At 42.8% G+C, this 17440-nt stretch overlaps 1 protein-coding gene across 1 annotated transcript in view; it reads right to left on the bottom strand.

Moving 5' to 3' along the window:
- Positions 1-5067: 5067 nt before the first annotated feature.
- Galntl6 (polypeptide N-acetylgalactosaminyltransferase like 6) overlaps positions 5068-17440 on the bottom strand; it is a 1029419-nt gene continuing 1017046 nt past the window's right edge. The window contains exon 12 of the mRNA XM_050161819.1: positions 5068-6296. Coding sequence (XP_050017776.1) covers positions 6129-6296 — 168 coding nt within the window. The 3' untranslated portion in view covers positions 5068-6128. The remainder of the gene's footprint in view (positions 6297-17440) is intronic.

A 17440-nucleotide genomic window follows, 5' to 3' on the forward strand; every position in this document is an offset into this window, starting at 1 on the left:
CCCCAGAATCTCATCACCAGTGAAGAGAAAGGAAGCCGTCTTCTGGACTAAAATGGGGCTCTCATGGGACACTAGCTCTAACTGTTCTCTTATCTTGGACTCCTCAGCTTTTAGAACTGTGGGAAATAAATTTCTAATGTGTATATCTCACCTAGGTTATGGCATTTTGCCTAATAATGAGAATATACAAAGATATCTGGTGTAATCAAAATGCCCAGAAGAGAATGACAGCATTTCAGAGAACAGAATACACACTGGGCCCACAGTGTCTCCACTATGTCTGAGAGAGAACTTGCAAGAAAGCTCAGGAGACTATTGACAGGGATATAGATCTATTTTCAAAAATTTCTCTCTCTCTTTCTTCGCCCTTTTTCATACCCTCTCTCCCCTTTGCCGTCCTTTCTCCCTCCCTCCCTTCCTTAGACAAGGTCTGACTATGTAAACTTGGCTGGCCTGGTACTCTCTATGTATTCCAGGCTGACCGTGAACTCACAGGGATTCACCTGTCTCTGCCTCACAGTGGTGGTATTATAAGGATGAGTCTCTGTTCAACTCATTTATATAATGTTGAGGCAAGGTTTCACTCTGGAGTCTAGGCTAGCTTAGAATTCATGGCCATCCTCCTGGCTGTTGAGTGCGTGGATCTCGGGTGAGCCACAAGGCTCTGCAGGAAAAAGGTCAGTTTAGGGTTTTGCTGTGGAGTAAAGGCAGGCTCTCTGTTTGGTGGCTGCTTTATACCCCTGAGGACTGAGCTCACTAGCCATCCCTGAGCACACAGTGTTTGCGTTAGGATTTATCATCGACAGCTATACAAATAGCTTGAGTTGCTCACTCCTTTTCTTCAAAGTACTCAGGAAATCTCATTAAGAGGGATTAACCCTGGATTTGGTTTGGTGTTCTTACTTTAATAAGCTTGCAGGAAAACCAATAAAAACACACAGGTACAAAGAAGAACAAACACAAGAGAGGGGCTAAAACCCCAACTCCCAGAGGAATAAGTGATCACACTGTTGTGTAGTAATCCAAATTTGCTGGGAGCTATGAGGTACCCCGGAGGATGCTGAGTACCAAAGGCCTGGGTTCTAGTGGCGACTCCACTAACTTGTTATGGGAGTCTACAAAATTCTTTACTCTGAGTCTTCTAGTTTCTTCATAAGTATAGTTAATGACATCTATCGCAAGAGCCACTGTATTAGGGGGACTGTGATAATAAATACAAGACCGCTTTGCAAAGCAAGAGCAATAATGAAATAGCGTTTGTCCTGTCATGCCATCAAATCAGAATTAGCAAAAACAGCCCTCAGTCTATTCTGGGTATCTGCTGTCTGTACCTGGAGACGTTGGAAATGTCTTGGTTTCAAGTTCCAGGTAAAATTTTAAAACTGTATTTAAGAACTCATCTACGTTTAGAATTGTATTAACTCAGAAGAGTAATTTAGGCAGATATAAAAACTCTTGACGCTAACTCTTCCATCAAACCATCTGTAAAATATCATGTAAATACAATAGGAAGTCATCATTAGTGTGCTGATATGATAGTCTTGGCCCGTTTGAAGGGAAGGCTAGTTGATTTCTTGAAGACAGGTAGAAGCAAAAGACTTTTTAGCAATTTCCACAGAGGAACCATAAGCCGTCAAATGGGTTATAAATCAGATAATTATTTAATTTGTTAGGTAATTCATGTCACCTTTAGGAGCAAGGGAGCACTATGAGCAATTATGTAGGTAAATGGACATAAACCAAGACTGTCCTTGAAAAGCCAGGACGTGCGCTTCTTAGTTATGATTGCCTCCCACCCCAAGGTGAGTGATGTCAGAGTAAAATAATTAGAAACCGGATCTGGAAATTTAACCAATTCCTCTGTGCTGTAGTCAATCCTTTTACTTTGTTACATTGAGCAGACATAAACCGTGGAAATCCCGGAAAGCTAGTGTGTGGCGAGCTGGAAGGGGGCCACAGCGGGTGGGAGGGACGCAGGAACCCTCTCCAGAGCTCTCTGAAGAGACGCATCAAACACCAGCCCGAGCTGTCTTTTTGCTGAGAGGCGGCAGAAGCAGACACACCAGTCTGGAATGTCAAGTGCCGAGATGAGCGGCTGCGAAGAGAAGCTTCAGGCCAATGTCGAGTCCGCCAAATGGAGTTGCAAACAGCTTCGAGTTCTGCGAGCAGAGGCTATAGACATAAATCAAAGAGCACTCTTCCCAGCGCCGGCAGTGTGGGAACGACTGGCCACTTGTCACGCTTCAGTGACCTCAACCACAGCTCCACACGTGGAGAGAGTAATTACCGCGAGCCCTGTGGTCTGTGAGTGATGGTGGCGAGGGGAGAATTTGTGCAGGCATTGCATCGGAGGGCTGTCCACACCCATGTTTAGAGACACGATGATGCCCTTCTTCCCCCATATGTTCACTGTGAGGTGTTCCTTTGCATGATTTATGTTAAAGGCCTTGTTTCCAGCCTGTCCCCAGCACCTGGCCATGTACAGCAGCTTTATATCCCCGACAGGGAAAGGAACCTAAAGATATTTTAGTAAGCAGCTTCCTGGAATGATAAATCAACAGCTATAATATCATATTTTTTAGGATGATACTAAATTCTGAAGGGAAAAAAAAGGTCAATATTTCTCTGCAAGGGAGGGCAAGGGAAAGCTGTTGACTGGGCAAGACTAGGGTAGGGTGCTAACAGCAGAGCTGGCTTCACTTGGTACCACCCCCTTTCTGAATCTCGAGGCCTGTGACGGATTGAAGGAGCAATTTCTCGGTGGCAGGAGTCGTCCTCTGTGACTGAGGGACAGTTGGCTGTGGAATCAGACTGAATCAAAGTGCCACTGGCTCTTTTGATGGATCTGCTGTCCTTAGAGAGCTGGTCTTTAAGTAAAAGATTTCTTTTTGATCTTTTCTTATAGATAGTTCTAGAGGGATGGAAAATGGGGCCAGGAATACAGTTCAAAGCACTTGCCTTGGATGCTCGAGGCCCTAGGTTCAATTTCAAATTCAAAGAAAAAAAATGGAAGTTTTCCATGTGAAGGTAAGGAACATACTTATAATTTGACAGCTATCTTCTTTTAAAACATATAATCGCTACTAGAAGAAATGGTGTCAGGTTGATATTGGTCTCATGGTTTTTAAGAAATGTAGAAAATAACGGGCCTAGCACTTCTTTTTCATTGACTATGAGTCCGTTTGTATTATGTGTTATTCATTTATTGTATAAAGTTCTATGTTATCAATTCACAAAATAGTCCTGGAACTTCCATTATTCACTGAGGCTTCTGATAGAATGACTACATTTAAAAACAGTCATGTGATCATAGTCATATAAGTAAATTACAGTAGACATATAAGCCGGTACATTAGTATTGCCAAGGTACTCATCCAGCCTTGAAAAGGCATGAACCACACAGTTAAGTCCCGATTGTTTTACAGCATAGGTTTTGTTTTTCTTTTGTAAATACACAAAGGGGGTTTCAAAAAAAATTAATTATTTTTTCTTTCTCTCAGAACTACTCTTACGATGGAGAAACAGCTATTTTTGTTGACCACACCAACTTGATATCAACCCCATCTTGATAAAAGCATTGGTGTGAGGACTCAACTCTCAAGTTCTCAAAGAATTTTATTTCCAGGAACAGTCGCCTTCCTGAGGACTATTCAGTGCCTCCTGCTAACTGAAAGTGCAAACATATGCTGTTTTATGCTTTTCAGATTGTATTTCAAGCAAGTAGACTCCCGACCTTGAGGGGCACAGGGAGTGCCTCTCTCAGTGTGCTTTTCTGGGCAGTGCTCTGCCCTCCTGCTCAGGGACAGACTCTCCGGACTCCATTTGTATGCTCCCCGAGTGCACACCATTAATGACTGTTCCATAGTTGGCAGCTGGATTTAATGTCCCAAGCTTCCTTTTTTTTTGTTTATTTAGAGAAAAAAATAATTTCTTTTTTTTAAATAATCTTTTATTCAGAGAGTAAGAGACCACCAATCTTGATGGACCACTGTGTATCCCATGAAAATGCTGCAATACTTAGGGTAGGCCCTGGCCAGCCAGCCATGCTTCTAACATCCTAAGAGATTATTACAAAGCTGGGCTTTCCAGGCTGCGCAACCCAAGGTTGTCTCTTTGGTCGGATTGTAAACAGCAGCCAACTGTCTAATGACATAATGTGAATTTTTATAGGCTCATCTAATTCTCCAGCCAGATTGCTCTCTGGACATTTGAGATAAATCTTCACCCACTCCTTAGAAGTGTTCAACACACAGGTTAATTTCTCACTATTGATTTTCCCCGCTATGCATCTTGACTATTACCAGATGCCTTGACCTATACAAAAGATCTCAGTGGCAGTCAGTTTTAAAAGAAACAGCTTTTTGAAAAGAATGCTTGAACAAAAGAAGTTGGTAAAGACACCAAAGCAACCCCTCCCTGACCCTTAGCAGGGGAGTTTGACTGCATATTTTGATTTGGTTTAGAGGAGAGAAAAAAAAAAAAACGTGCACATTTTCAAGAAGAGGTATCGTATATTAGGCTCGCCAATGGTTGGGCGTCTTGAATGAAGTAGAGGATTCTTACCCAGGCCAGGTTAAAAGCTCCACCAGAAGATGGACTTCTCTGGATTTTTGCTATTTATCTTAAAAAAAAAAAACCAAAGAAACAAAACCAAAATATCAAGCAAAATAAAAATTGATAAACAATAAGAAAAAGGGTTTGACTCTTCTGGATTGTCCTGTCCTGGACTTCAGTGATCTATGCCCCAAATATATAGATCATTTTGAAGTATATATTTTTATTAACAAGGAAACTATATTAAAAATAATAAAAATAAAGGTAAGAACACCCTGCACCCAAAACATCTAGAGCATGTTAATTTTGAACTTATTTCTTTTTTTCCACACTCCTGAAATACTGCCCACTAATAGAAAATAGAAAATTAATAGTAATTCCTTTCCTGGACTTTCAAATGAGACAACATCATTATTTTTCAAGAATGGGGGAGATTAAAAACTAACACTTAAATAATACCACTTTTAAAATTGCCAGATTCAAAAAATAAAAAAAATAAAAAAAATTGCCAGATTCAACAAAACTGAAGTGAATGAAGCCATTTCCACATCACTTGGAGTGAAGATTTATTTAAGACCAACTAAACAAATTACATGGACCCCAGCGCAATGCCTTCTTTAATCAAAGTTATAACTGGACAGACGTCAGACTTTTTAAAATTTAAAAATAATAGAAAAGTAAAAATAGATTTCCTAGAGAAATTTCTTCCCTAACTTGTGTGTGTGTGTGTGTGTGTGCGCGCGCGCATGTGTGCGTGTGCGTGTGTGTGTGTGTGTGTGTGTGTGTGTGTTGTTTTGCTGCTTCTGTGAATCTTTCTTTGGAGTAACTGGGAAGCAGAGTGTTTTTGTTTGTTTGTTTGTTTGTTTTTGTCTTTAGCTGGATTCATCCAAGGATGCTGAATTAGAACGTCATCTGATTGGTGGAACATGGACTCCTCTGAACCACGACAGAGAGTAAAGGCCCTGAAAGGAGAATGGCGGGTGTGAACGAGAACATGGGATGTGCGTCTCAGATGCCGTGTACCCTTGTGCGAAGAGAAGACAAAAGGAAAGAGAATGGGATGAGCACTCTAAAATCATCTGCAGCACTTTAGAGGGTTAAACCTGCTTAACCCATTCCTCGTCAGAGAATGGCACCAAAGAGCTCACCCCTCAAGCGTGGCTAGTTCTAGGCCTGCGGTAGCCTCAGGTTGCCAGAGCAGTCATGCGCTCTGTTTCCGCCCCCCTCCCACCCGATTAATAGGATCCATTCATAGCTACTCACTACTGCAGGATTTGACCTGAGAAATGCTAGGATCGATTAACTCAGCAGTCTTGGCGAACAGTCCCTAAATAATCTTTACCCTTGGCCAGCAAGGGAACGGCTAGTCTCCAGTTCTCAGCAGCAGCTGGTGGGGTTCTCAGTCAAGTTCTTCAGATGTAGGAACTCCTCCCGAACAGCCTACGTTGACGTGGCGTTTACACATCTTTCCAGCAGGCTTCCTGGATCTAGGAAACGTTATTCCTGACTCCTTTGACCCACGCGCCCGCGACAACACAGTTCCCAATCTGTAGGTGATCGCTCTTCTTTCCTTTCTAGGAGCTGGCAGGGTAGCTATTTTTTTCTAAAATAGTCATGTTGATATGTTCAAAAATCCATTGCTGAGTCTCAGAGAGAGGGTCACATCTGGCCATGAAAATCTTCTTCTCTGCAGGGTTGCAGTCCATGCAGCTGTTGCTTACAGGATGAAATAGTGTTCTGTCCTAGATGCATCAGAAAGAAAAGACTGATATAAAATGTGGCGAATGCTACAGCCCAACATTTATATATGTAAAATAGGTGTTTGTATTTGAATATGTACCTAGAGTCTAACTCAACCAGCTCTCGAGTCAAAGAATAATATAAGATTTCAAAGAATCTAGAACTTCCAACACAACTTAAGCTGAAGACAAAAATATGAATTAATTAATTTTTTTTAAGAGAGCAATTCACTCATTTCTAGTTTTGGAGTGAGCATCGTGTTGCAAGTTTAGCTGCTTACAAGTATAAAATGCTTCTAGCCATTTGGATAAAATATGACACACACACACACACACACACACACACACTGTGTTGAGTGCACAGTAAATAATAAACACACCCAACCAGAAGAGCGAAATTTTCCCCATCTCACACTGGTTGTCTATTGAAAAAGACAAAAGAAATCCATGCTGAAATTGAAATGCCAGGCGCTCAGCTGCCTGCCGTCTCTGGAAGATGAATGAAGGGGTGCGGACAAGTGACACTTGGGCCATAGCTGAGAATGAAAAGTCAGCTTTGTTAGTGCTTAAGAATCAGTGTCTTCCACCCCTGCAATCCAACATCTTGGAGGTTGCAGGCGTTTAGATAGCATGGTTCGGATGACTTTTTGTAAACTGGAGGAGGTGTCGTTGGCTTACAAGCCAGCTATGATAAATACATTAAATCATCTAAGTACTTGAGGCAGTTCACAGCTCAGTGAATAAAAGGTGCTCGCTTCCAGGGCACGAAGTCTAAGTCCTGAGCAAGCTCGTTGTCTGAGCATGCCCCTTTTTACTGTATTCCTGGGAAGAGGAGGTGAAGTGGAAAAAAAACAACCCTTCTTTAGTGTCAAACGCTCACTCAAATGGCGTTTACGATTTTTCTTAAAAAGTATCAATAATTTGAGAAAAGGTTGCCAAATTAACACTTAAATTTTAGCATCGAGTAATGCTTTGTTGTTTAGCTTAGGAAGTATTTTGGGGTTCTGGTTGTTCTTCTGGTTGCTTTCCTTCAAGGGGGGAACAGTAAATGGGCAGTACTTTTCGGATTTAAGAGTTTCTCAGCCACCCTTTGTAAACATTTATGGGTTCCTGGATTTTCAAACTCAATCAAACTAATATTTAATATCCTTGAAGGATCCGGATGTTTGCATGAAGGAGAAGGAGAAATAAGGAAGGAAAAAACGTAACATGTGGGCAATTTGGTAGGCGTTTCTATTTTTAGTGTAAACAAAGGACTGTGCCCAACACAAAGGTTCTTTTCTCCTACTCTTTAAAGTCAAAGTTGGTTGTGGATTTCCTGAACTTGAGTTCAGAAGTCTCCTGAGGGTGCCTTACAGTCCTCTCCAACGTCTTCACTAACTTCTCTGCAGTCTGACTCCAGGGGAAGGTTCTAAGAAATTCTCCTTGTCTGCGGGGGAGATGGCAGATGCCAGGAAGGAGGAGACTGTTCTCAGCTCCTCACCGCAGCCTTGGAGATTACCTGGGCTCCTGGCACACAGGTTCCTCCCGCAGTCTCTGGCTCCTTGCACAACGCCTTCCTTCCTTGTTCTGTCCCCTTCCCTTCGGCATTTCTCATGCCCTTCACCCTCAATTTCCAGCAGCGTAGCTGCCTGAATCTAATCTATTTTATTAGGTTTGCAAACACCCTTTGTGGTTTCACTTTTTATATTGCCGGGAATCAAACCCATTCAAACTGTGGGCTTGCTAGGCAAGTGCTGTACCACAGAGTTTTATTTCAAATCCCTTCAAGTAGTATTCTTTACTGTTTTTACATTTATTTAGTGTGTAGTGTGTCTGTGTGTGCATGCCACAGTGTCTACATACGGGAAGGCCAGAGGACAATGTGCAGGGTTCAGTTTTCTCTGTCTACCACGTGGGCTCTGGGGAGGAAACTCAGGTTGGCAGGTTTGGCGGGATGCGCTCTGACTCATCAAGCCTTCTCTTGGCTCCTTCAAAGACCATTTTTAAATTATAGCGTTCAAGAAAATTCTACGTGACCCACTAAATTCGAACATGCTCTGTTGCGTGTGCGGGCACCTCCTTCCAGGTTTTAATACCTGTATTTCTTCCTGCTTCCTTTACCAACAGCTCAAGCGACCTCTGGACAACCCCAGATTCCCCTTAAAAACATGCATTTCTGTGAAACCTAAAATCGGTAAAGAAAACGAGTTTCTTCTCCTTATCACTGCCCGAGTGCCAGCGTGAACACAGAAACAAACCAGGTTTCTTAAAGCGCCCTATTTTTCTGCACATCCCTTCCCAAGCCGTAAGGTATCACAGTTTGCAAACCCCTTGTGGAAACACATGTTCTGACAAATGCAGGTGTGCTCCTAGCCACAGCCAGGCAGGCTGTACAGATGTGGTACAACCGGAACAATCCGGAATATGTTTCCAGTGCATGTACTTTGTGTCCTTAGAAGAGATGAAAACCGGGATTCTTTATCTAGCTACACCAGGGAAGCTGATGGGGAATGAGAGGGTGAAGTAGACCAGTCCCCAAAGTCTTTCTTTGTCATAGAATTGAAGGAACACTTTGTTCCAAAGTCTGCCTGTGACAGAGACAGTTTACAGGGTGCTAAGCTAGAAGTCCTCCCCAATACTCAGTAGGTCAACTGATTGATCTCTGGCTACAGACCGATCTCTGTTCACCCTTGTCTTCGGAGTGCCCAGCAAGGCCACAGAAATGAAGCTTCTGGGCACACTTTCAGCCTTCAACAGAATATATTTTTATCGCCTTTGACCTTGGGGGGGTGACATAATTGCTATCTATAGGCTTCTATTGGACCAGGATTTTGGATCATTAATGTCTTTATCGACGCCTTTGCTAGCTGATTTAGTCAGTGGCGTGAGTCTGAATATGTCTTTTCTTCCGTGACAGCCCTCCTCTCCCCTGTCCTTCATCCCATTGGTCATCGCTGTTAACAGAACAGCATCCCCGCCCCCAGGAGACTTACGAGTACTTTGGAAAGTGCGATGTTCCGTAACCGCCTTCTGTATGTGATGATCGATGCTCTATCTTTCCTTTGCTCTTGGTCCAGTCCTGACAAAAGGCAAGGCCCTGCCTGTCCGTGTCACCTTTACTTCACCATGCCTGAGAAAACTGAAATCATGGAGTAGGGGAGGTCTAAGGATTGCTGAGCCGCCCTTCCTAATCACTTCACGGCGCCAACCAATCAGTGCACGCAGATGAACATGGGTGGGACTATTTGGGTGGTTCGCCGGAAGCCACGTGGGTTTAGAGCTGGCCACAGACTTGACTGGCATCTGTGTGGTACCTGGTGTGTTCCCACATCCATAATGAACTTTATCCGCTCCCATATTCACATAGAGTCTAAGCTTTAGAAGAATGAGAGAGAGGCTCCAAACATCCCAGCCTGCGCTTGGGGTCATGAAAGAATTGAACAGGAAAGTCACAAAGACAGTAAAATAAACAGGGGAGCACATGGCTCACAGCCTGAGGGGCAGTGCAGTCCTGGGAAGAGGCCTGAGGTTTGTGGCTGGACAGGGAACTGGATGAATTCTACCCATCCACTTGCTAGCTGTCTGCCATTGGAGCAGGCACTAAATTCTGCGACCCTTAGCTCACCTACTTGTAAATATGGCTAACGTGCCCAAGTTTGCTACGGGAGGATAAAACGTAGAGTGGCTGGCTCCATGTATCACATATAAGCAACTATGTAATAGCTTCCTCTTCCTCTAATTTATTTTTAGTCAGAAAGCCTCCCCAGTTCTAAAAATCAGAATGTACTAACCATCTGGTCTGAGACCAGCAAGCTATTCAATACCAAAGTATATTTTCTGAAAGCCTGGCAAAATGGAGCTTGAAAAAATTACCCTCTGACCCAATCTGTTGTCCACGTTGTACAACAGTGCCTCCCTCTTTAATCCAAAGGATTTAGGAAACCAAGGTCATCTAGGGCTGGCAAGGCAGCTTTGCTGGGTTATTGCAGAGCTTTGGCTGGTCTCTAGCATGAGCTATGACTATCTTTTCAGGTCCTGAGCTTTCTAGAAGACAAGACAATAAACTATGTAGACCTTTTGAATACATGATTTAGACAGGCTAATTGAGTTCAACAGATATTTCTAAAGTGCCCTTTATATTGTGGTTAGTGTCGAGGAAAGGCGTTGGGGAAGATAACCTAAGCCGTATCCTCTAACCCAACAACTAGAGCAGATCAAAAGGTAACTAATAAGTGTCTGAAGTGGAGAAAATATCAGTGAAATGTAGTGTAATAAAGGTGAATATGAAATAACACATTTATGCATTTGAGTTAAAAATTTAATGGGCAGATCCTGTTAGACAGGGACTCATATATTCACAGTTTCTTTCCATCTTTTGATGGGTACCTAGGTTGATTCTATCTCCTGGCTGTTGTGACCTGGACCACAGCAAACATAGTGGTATATGATGACTTAATATCCATTGGGTATATAATCAGAACAACACAGCTAGATAATGTAGTAGTTCTATTTTTGGTTTTATGAGGAACCTCCATACATATTTCCACAGTAGATGGGCTAATTTGTATTCCTGGCAATAGTATCCCATTGCTACCCCTGTCCTCATCAACATTTGTTTTCCTGATGAGAGCCATGTCAACTGGGAGAAGAGAGAATCTCAATGTGGTTCTCATTTGCATTTCTCTGGTGGCTAAGGATCATCATTTATGAAAATTATTTCAGAAATTTGTTGGGATTTGTACTTTAAGAAGAATCTGTTCAATTAATTTGCCTGCTTATTGATTTAATTATTATTTTCTTTTGGTGGTTTACTTTTTGAATCTTTTCTATTTTCTAGATATGAATCTTTTATACATGAATAGCTAGCAGATTTTCTCTCATTCTGTAGAACGTCTCTTTACTCTTACAATCGTTTCCTTGACTGTGTCGCAGTTCTCCAGTCTAATGCCATCCATCTGTCAATTCTTGCTATTATGTCCTGAGGACACAAAAGTCCTAGTCAGAAAGCCACTGCCTAAGTCTAAATCATCAAGTGTTTCTCTGTACTTTCTTCCTCTAACCAGCTCAAAGTTTTGGGTCTTATATTAAGATCTTAAATTCTAAATATAGAGGCAGAGACAATAAACAATGACGATAATAAATACAATGCTATAGAAAAATGGGGAAATAAAAAGAACCTGCGTTAGCAGAGATGGGGCCTGAAGGAAAGAGAATTAGCTATTCATGTGTCTAAGTGAAGGAACTTTCATAAGGAGAAGGGCTAGCCCAGTGACTGAGCACACCTTTATGGAATCAATAGTCTAAGGAAACCAGAATGATGGCACTGGAGTAAGGGCAGGGGTGATGAAGTACCAGCTAGACCAAGTTATGGTGACCAGAAAAATCTTTGGTATCACTGGAATACAGGGAACATAGCATGGACTTCAGACCATTATGTCTGAAAGGTAGACAAAGGGCCATATCACAAAGATACTTGGGTGCAATTCTAAAATTGACTCATTCCTGTTGGCACTGGGGGATAGTCCCTGGAGGAGGAGTTAGACATAGGATACCAAGGAGGAAGGCATTGGATGACATCATGAGAAAAGAGATGAAGGTGACAAAGCATCCAAATTTGAGCTGATAACAGAAGGAAGGTGGGGGCAACCAGGGTCGTGCTGTGAGGGCTACTTGAAGTATCTGAGAAGTTAAATGCACAGAGGGTTATAATGAATGGGATGTGGGGCCTGCGCTAGAGGGAGGAGGTGAGTGGCTGGAGTAAAAGCTGGGCTGAACTGGGACAATGAAAGGCGAACTGGACCAGGAGGAGTGATGATAGTGGTTTTTGTTCTAGACATAGTAAGTCGGAGATATTCAGGCTTGGCTATCTGATAAGCAGTTGTTTAGAGAAGATGTCAGGGTAGTTTATCTATATAAAAATGAAATAATTACATGAGTTCCTCTGATAAATTTACATATGATTGAACACTTAAATGCTATAACAACATACATTGGAAGTGGGTACTTTCATAAGTGAGAATTCCTTCATAGTTGATGTCTCTGGTGTCTAATAAGGAGGAATGAAGGCTTGATGGGATGAGGTTTTCATTCAGATTGTTCCTGGCAACAGTTTTTGCTAGCCATCTAGTTTGTCAGGGATTCACTTCCTTTATGCCTGTCGAGTGAGTTCAGTAGGCAGGAGGCAGAGATAAGATATGCTATAGCGACTTCTGCTTTGTTGCCCCCCAAGATTGCAGAGAAGAGTAATGTTGATACGTGACAACCCTTTGCGTTCTTGAAGGGAGAGAAACCAGTTCTTAGTTTTACCATTGGCTTCTGAGAAAATACAAATCGTTCCTAAATAGATAGAAAGTGACAAGCAGTCATATTGTCTGGCCGTTTCTACTTTTTCTTTAGCAGGTCATGTTTCTCACAGAATGTTGGTCGTATGCATCATTGTTCAATTCAGCCCGTCAGAAATGACGCCTCTGAGTGTTTTCAGTGTATGTGTGGAGACGGTGCTGGGGACAGCTCACTCTCCGCTGGTCCTCGGCCTCTCATCCTGCATTCTACATACTGCATTCACCGGGCTGTGCATAGTGATGCGCCAGGCATATCCATCTCAGTTCCTCTCAGAGCCGCCAGAAAATTCTCATGTGCTAGACCCCCCGTCTTCCATGCTCACTCAATGTCTTCTTCCTTCACTAAATTCTGACCTATATGATCGTGTGTAGTTCTGCCCTTATGCTGATGTCTGGTCTCATAGGTCATCGTTTTCATTCACACATGTATTTCAGGTGGCTTCTCTCTGTGCTTTGTAGAAAACCAAGACTCTGCCTACCTCAGGGTCTTGGGATAAATTGACTGACACACACACACACACACACACACACACACAAACACAGTCTCTTTTTGTACTACTTTCATCATTAATTTTTGCTCACTCTTTGGTTTTCTTTCAAAAATCATTTGGAGAGCTAGGCACCTTTAATCCCAGTACTGGGGAGGGAGAGACAGGAGGATCTCTGTGAGTTTGAACCAGCCTGGTCTACAGAATGAGTTCCAGGACAGGCTTCAAAGCTACAGAAAAACCCTGTCTCGAACAAACGAACAAAAAATCAAACCCCAACACAACAGCAACAACAACAAAACTTATTTGGAGAAGCTTTCCCTACACCTCTGGCCTGTGCAGGGCCCAATGCTCTGTGCTGTCATATTGTGCAGTGTCGTAGTTTGACTTTCAATGGCTGTGATGAAACATGATAACCAAAGTAACTTGGGGAGGAAAGGGTTTCACTCATCTTATGCTTCCACATCACAGTTCATCACCACAGGAAGTTAGGACAGGAACTCCGGCAGGGTAGGAACCTGGAGGCAGAGGCCACAGAGGAATGCTGCTTCCTGGCTTGTTCCTCACTGGTTGCCTGGCCTGCTTGCTTATAGATCCCACAGGTGGGAAGAGGCACACTGGTTTGGGCCCGCCCCATCAATCACTAATCAGGAAAATCAGGCTTGCTTATAGCTTCATCGTATGGAGGCATTTTTCTCAATTGAGGCTCCTTCCTCCCTGGTAATTCTAGCTTGCGTCCAGTTGGCGCAAAGCTAGCCACTGCATGCTGTGTACCTTATGTATAGATGCATGAATGTATGTAGATATGGATGTATGTATATTTATGTGTATTCCCTCTCATCTCAAAGTTCCACATGTATGAAAATATTTTACCAGGTTTTGCTGCTTCTGTTCATACCTCTTATATACTCTCATTCATTCTGCCTAGAGTCTCATGACCCTCCACCCCTCCTTCCTGCATACCTATGTGTCATATGGTGTGAGGTGCTCTGCCCAGATTCCCTCATTTCTCCTCCCCTCCCCACTTCTGGAGGAACCAGAATGTCGAGAAGCAGGAAGCTAGATTCAATTATCCTTTCAGCAAATATGAATTAAGCCCTGCGATGTGCCACATGTCCTCTTGGCACACACCAAGAGTGCACACACAAAAAAAATCAGTCCTTTTGTGAAGTTCCCCTTCTAATATTTACTCGTGAATAGTTGAAATAGTACAGAAATGTCTGGTCTAAAGTACAACCACTAAAACAATGTGCTTCTCTCTACTCCAATTTGGGGTGTTCAAATCAAGCCAGAAGATCACTTGCTGGACACATGGAAGGTAATAGCTAACATTAATCGAACTCTTATGTGCCACGCTCAAAGTGCAATGAGTTTTCACTTACTTATAGCGACAACTATTGAAGGTGAATGCTTTTATTATTTCCATCTTATAACAAGGAAATAGATGTGTGGCAAATTTTCCAAGGCTCCAGTGCCAAGACACATAGTGGAGCTCATGACTCAAATGGCAGCGCCCCCGCCCCGCCCTCCCCCAAGGACCCAGAGTCCATGTCCTGAATGCTTGCAATGGCAAAGCATTTCTCTTCTTGGCTGAGTCAACTAGCAGCCCGGCTCCATCTCCACGTCCGCTCAGACCAGAAAAAGGGTCCTCATCAACAACGTCAGGAGTCTTTTAGACCTCTAATCGCCAAGCTCTGCTTTCATTTGGCTGTCTAGATCCCGGCAAGCAGACGCCTCAACATTATGTAAGAGCAGGAAGATAGTCTGTGCGTGACAGAGTCTGTCTAAGGCAGACTGAGGCTGAGGGCAGTTAAGCACATAGGGAAATTGTGAAGCAACGGGATTGTTGCTAAGTCCAAATGGTGGACTTCAGCTAGAGACACAGGCAAACCAGAGTGGGATGATGTCACTATGGGAAAGGTTCTCCTTTCTGCTTTCAGAACAAACTTAGCTGGGTATCAAGGGTCCTTTCAGGGCACTAGGAGTTACCCTCGGCTTGGAGGAAAAAAAGCTTAAGTAGGGCGCCCCTAAAACCCATTTTTACCAAGAGAACGCCAGTAGAGTAAATATATGCTTTCCCAGTGGCTAATCCTCTTCCCACCAAGTTGATTGTTGAAAATAAATCACAGGTCTCTACATCACCACTTCCTGCTGGTGCGGGCTATACTAGTGCGGATGGTCCACGTCTCTTGACAATATAGGTTCACTGCTTGATGCATGGCCCTCTAGGGAGTTAGCTTTGCCCTGTTCTGACAAGGAAGCTAAGCTGTGAGTTGGAACCAAAGTCTCCTGAAGGTACGGTGACTCTCTGGAGCCCAATCACTCTATCGCATCTAAGTGGCTACAGCAGGCATTGCGCAGCTGGTTTTCAACAAAACGTTTTGAAAGTCTTTGTTTTCTGATGTTCAAGCTGGAGGACGCTGACCTGGGATATATTACTAGTTTTAGGTAAATTTGTGAGCTGATAAGGAAATTGCTGCAATAGACGTCCCGTGTCCCTTCTGATATATGTTAGAGGACTCAGTCAGCGAATTCAAGCATTGGGAATCAGTCAACTCAGATGAGGACATTAAACATGGGTTGATTCAACAGTGAGTGGCGAAACAGTAAAGTCGTTCAATTGCTTTTAAGTGCGGTCAAAGAGCCAAAATCCAGACTGGGGTAAAATTTGAAGTTCAGATTTTTATTACTATTTTGGGGGTATGATGGTGATTAACCAAAGGCCTTGTACATCGTAAAAATCTGCTCTATTGTTGAGCGACATCTCCAGTTCCTGAGATAGGCTTCAATAGAAACAAATGACTAACTATACAAACACAAAGGATGCATTATACAGGTAGAAGATGGGAGAGATGTCGGAGTGGCAAAGAGAAAAAGGTTATTAATATCTTGCAATGCTAAGAGCTAATTAAAAAGCCAAGTGTATGGATTAAGCAAGAAAACCAATCAGCTCGGGGTAAATTAACAGCAACCCTGGTTATAGCAACAGATGAGAGAGGCTTAAAGAAAGGATGCCAGTTGCTCTTCTTTTTTTTTATGATTACAGCACACTGCAATTTTATACTCTTTTCTGGGTTGCATGCTATCTTCTAGGATTCTTTAGAGCAGTGGCTCTCAACCCTCCTGATGCTGTGATCCTTTAGTCCAGCTCCTCATATTGTGGTAACCCCAACTATAACATTATTTTTTGTGGTTATTTCATACCTTTAACTTTGCTACTGTTATGAGTGGTAATGTAAATATCTGTGTTTTCTGATGGTCTTAGGTGAACCCCTAAGTGTCATGCAACCCCACAGGTTGAGAACTACTTCTCTAGATGTCCAGGAGATTGAGTTAGAATCAAATGAAGTCATATAAAGAGCAGAATCTGGAAGCTGGACCGCTTCATCAGAAGGAAAGACTAATGGCCAAGCAAACATTACAAAATATTTTCAATTATTCTTGAGCAAAATGGATTGAACTTAATCTCTAGAGTACCATAGGCCAGGGAAGAACTTCCCAACCACAGGGGCTGTTGGAAATGGATGGGCTGACCAGGAAGAGTTTAACTCTTCAACTATGAGCACACATTTACCATTTTGTAAATGCCTCATAAATTATAACCAGAATAGAACCACATCCCTTCTTTGTGAACTTAGTAACTTAATTGTGGGCACTGTATTTACCTGGGGCCCCAAGTCACTGTCTCTCCAGAATGCTTTAAACTTACAGCCCCGTGGCATTCCATCTGGCATCCATAGTCTTTGTGGACTAGCATGATTTTATGATGTGGAGACCGAAGCCTAACATCTATGTTAAAATCATCAAATGTTGGCACTTGCCGAGAATTTCACCCCTCAGTCCCTTTAACTCACAGGGCAGTTGTAGAGGTATCAGTCTAACTGCGCAGGCGCTCTCCTATCTCCACTCTCTGCTTCATGCAACTTAAAAGTCTTTCTTAAATGGAAATTAAAATTTGAGAAAACCCTAGAGAACCACTACAAAAAGTCATTTGAAACATTCAATGTTTGGTCACTGGGGGGAGGTTATTTGTGATGTTTTCTGATGAAGAAGTGCGTTGGGTTTATCCAGTACAGTTGAACCTTACGATAGAGCGGGTCCTATATCCACAGCCAAACTGTTGTGTCTTTAAGTCAGTCCTTGGATATTCACGTATAAACTTCACTTTTGCAGATTATGGAAAGCATACAGGCATATGAAAGGAAGGAGCTAGGCATGGTGGCTCAAGCCTTATGTCTAAGCACTTGGAGGTGGAGGCAAGGGGAATGGGAGATCTGGGTCATCCATGGTTACATGGAGTTTGAGGCTATCCTAGGCTACATGAGACCTTGTCTAA

Source organism: Alexandromys fortis, unplaced genomic scaffold (genome assembly GCF_014885135.2).
Source record: "Alexandromys fortis isolate MF-2015 unplaced genomic scaffold, M_Fortis_MF-2015_v1.1 scaffold_137, whole genome shotgun sequence".
NCBI classification, from domain to species: domain Eukaryota; kingdom Metazoa; phylum Chordata; class Mammalia; order Rodentia; family Cricetidae; genus Alexandromys; species Alexandromys fortis.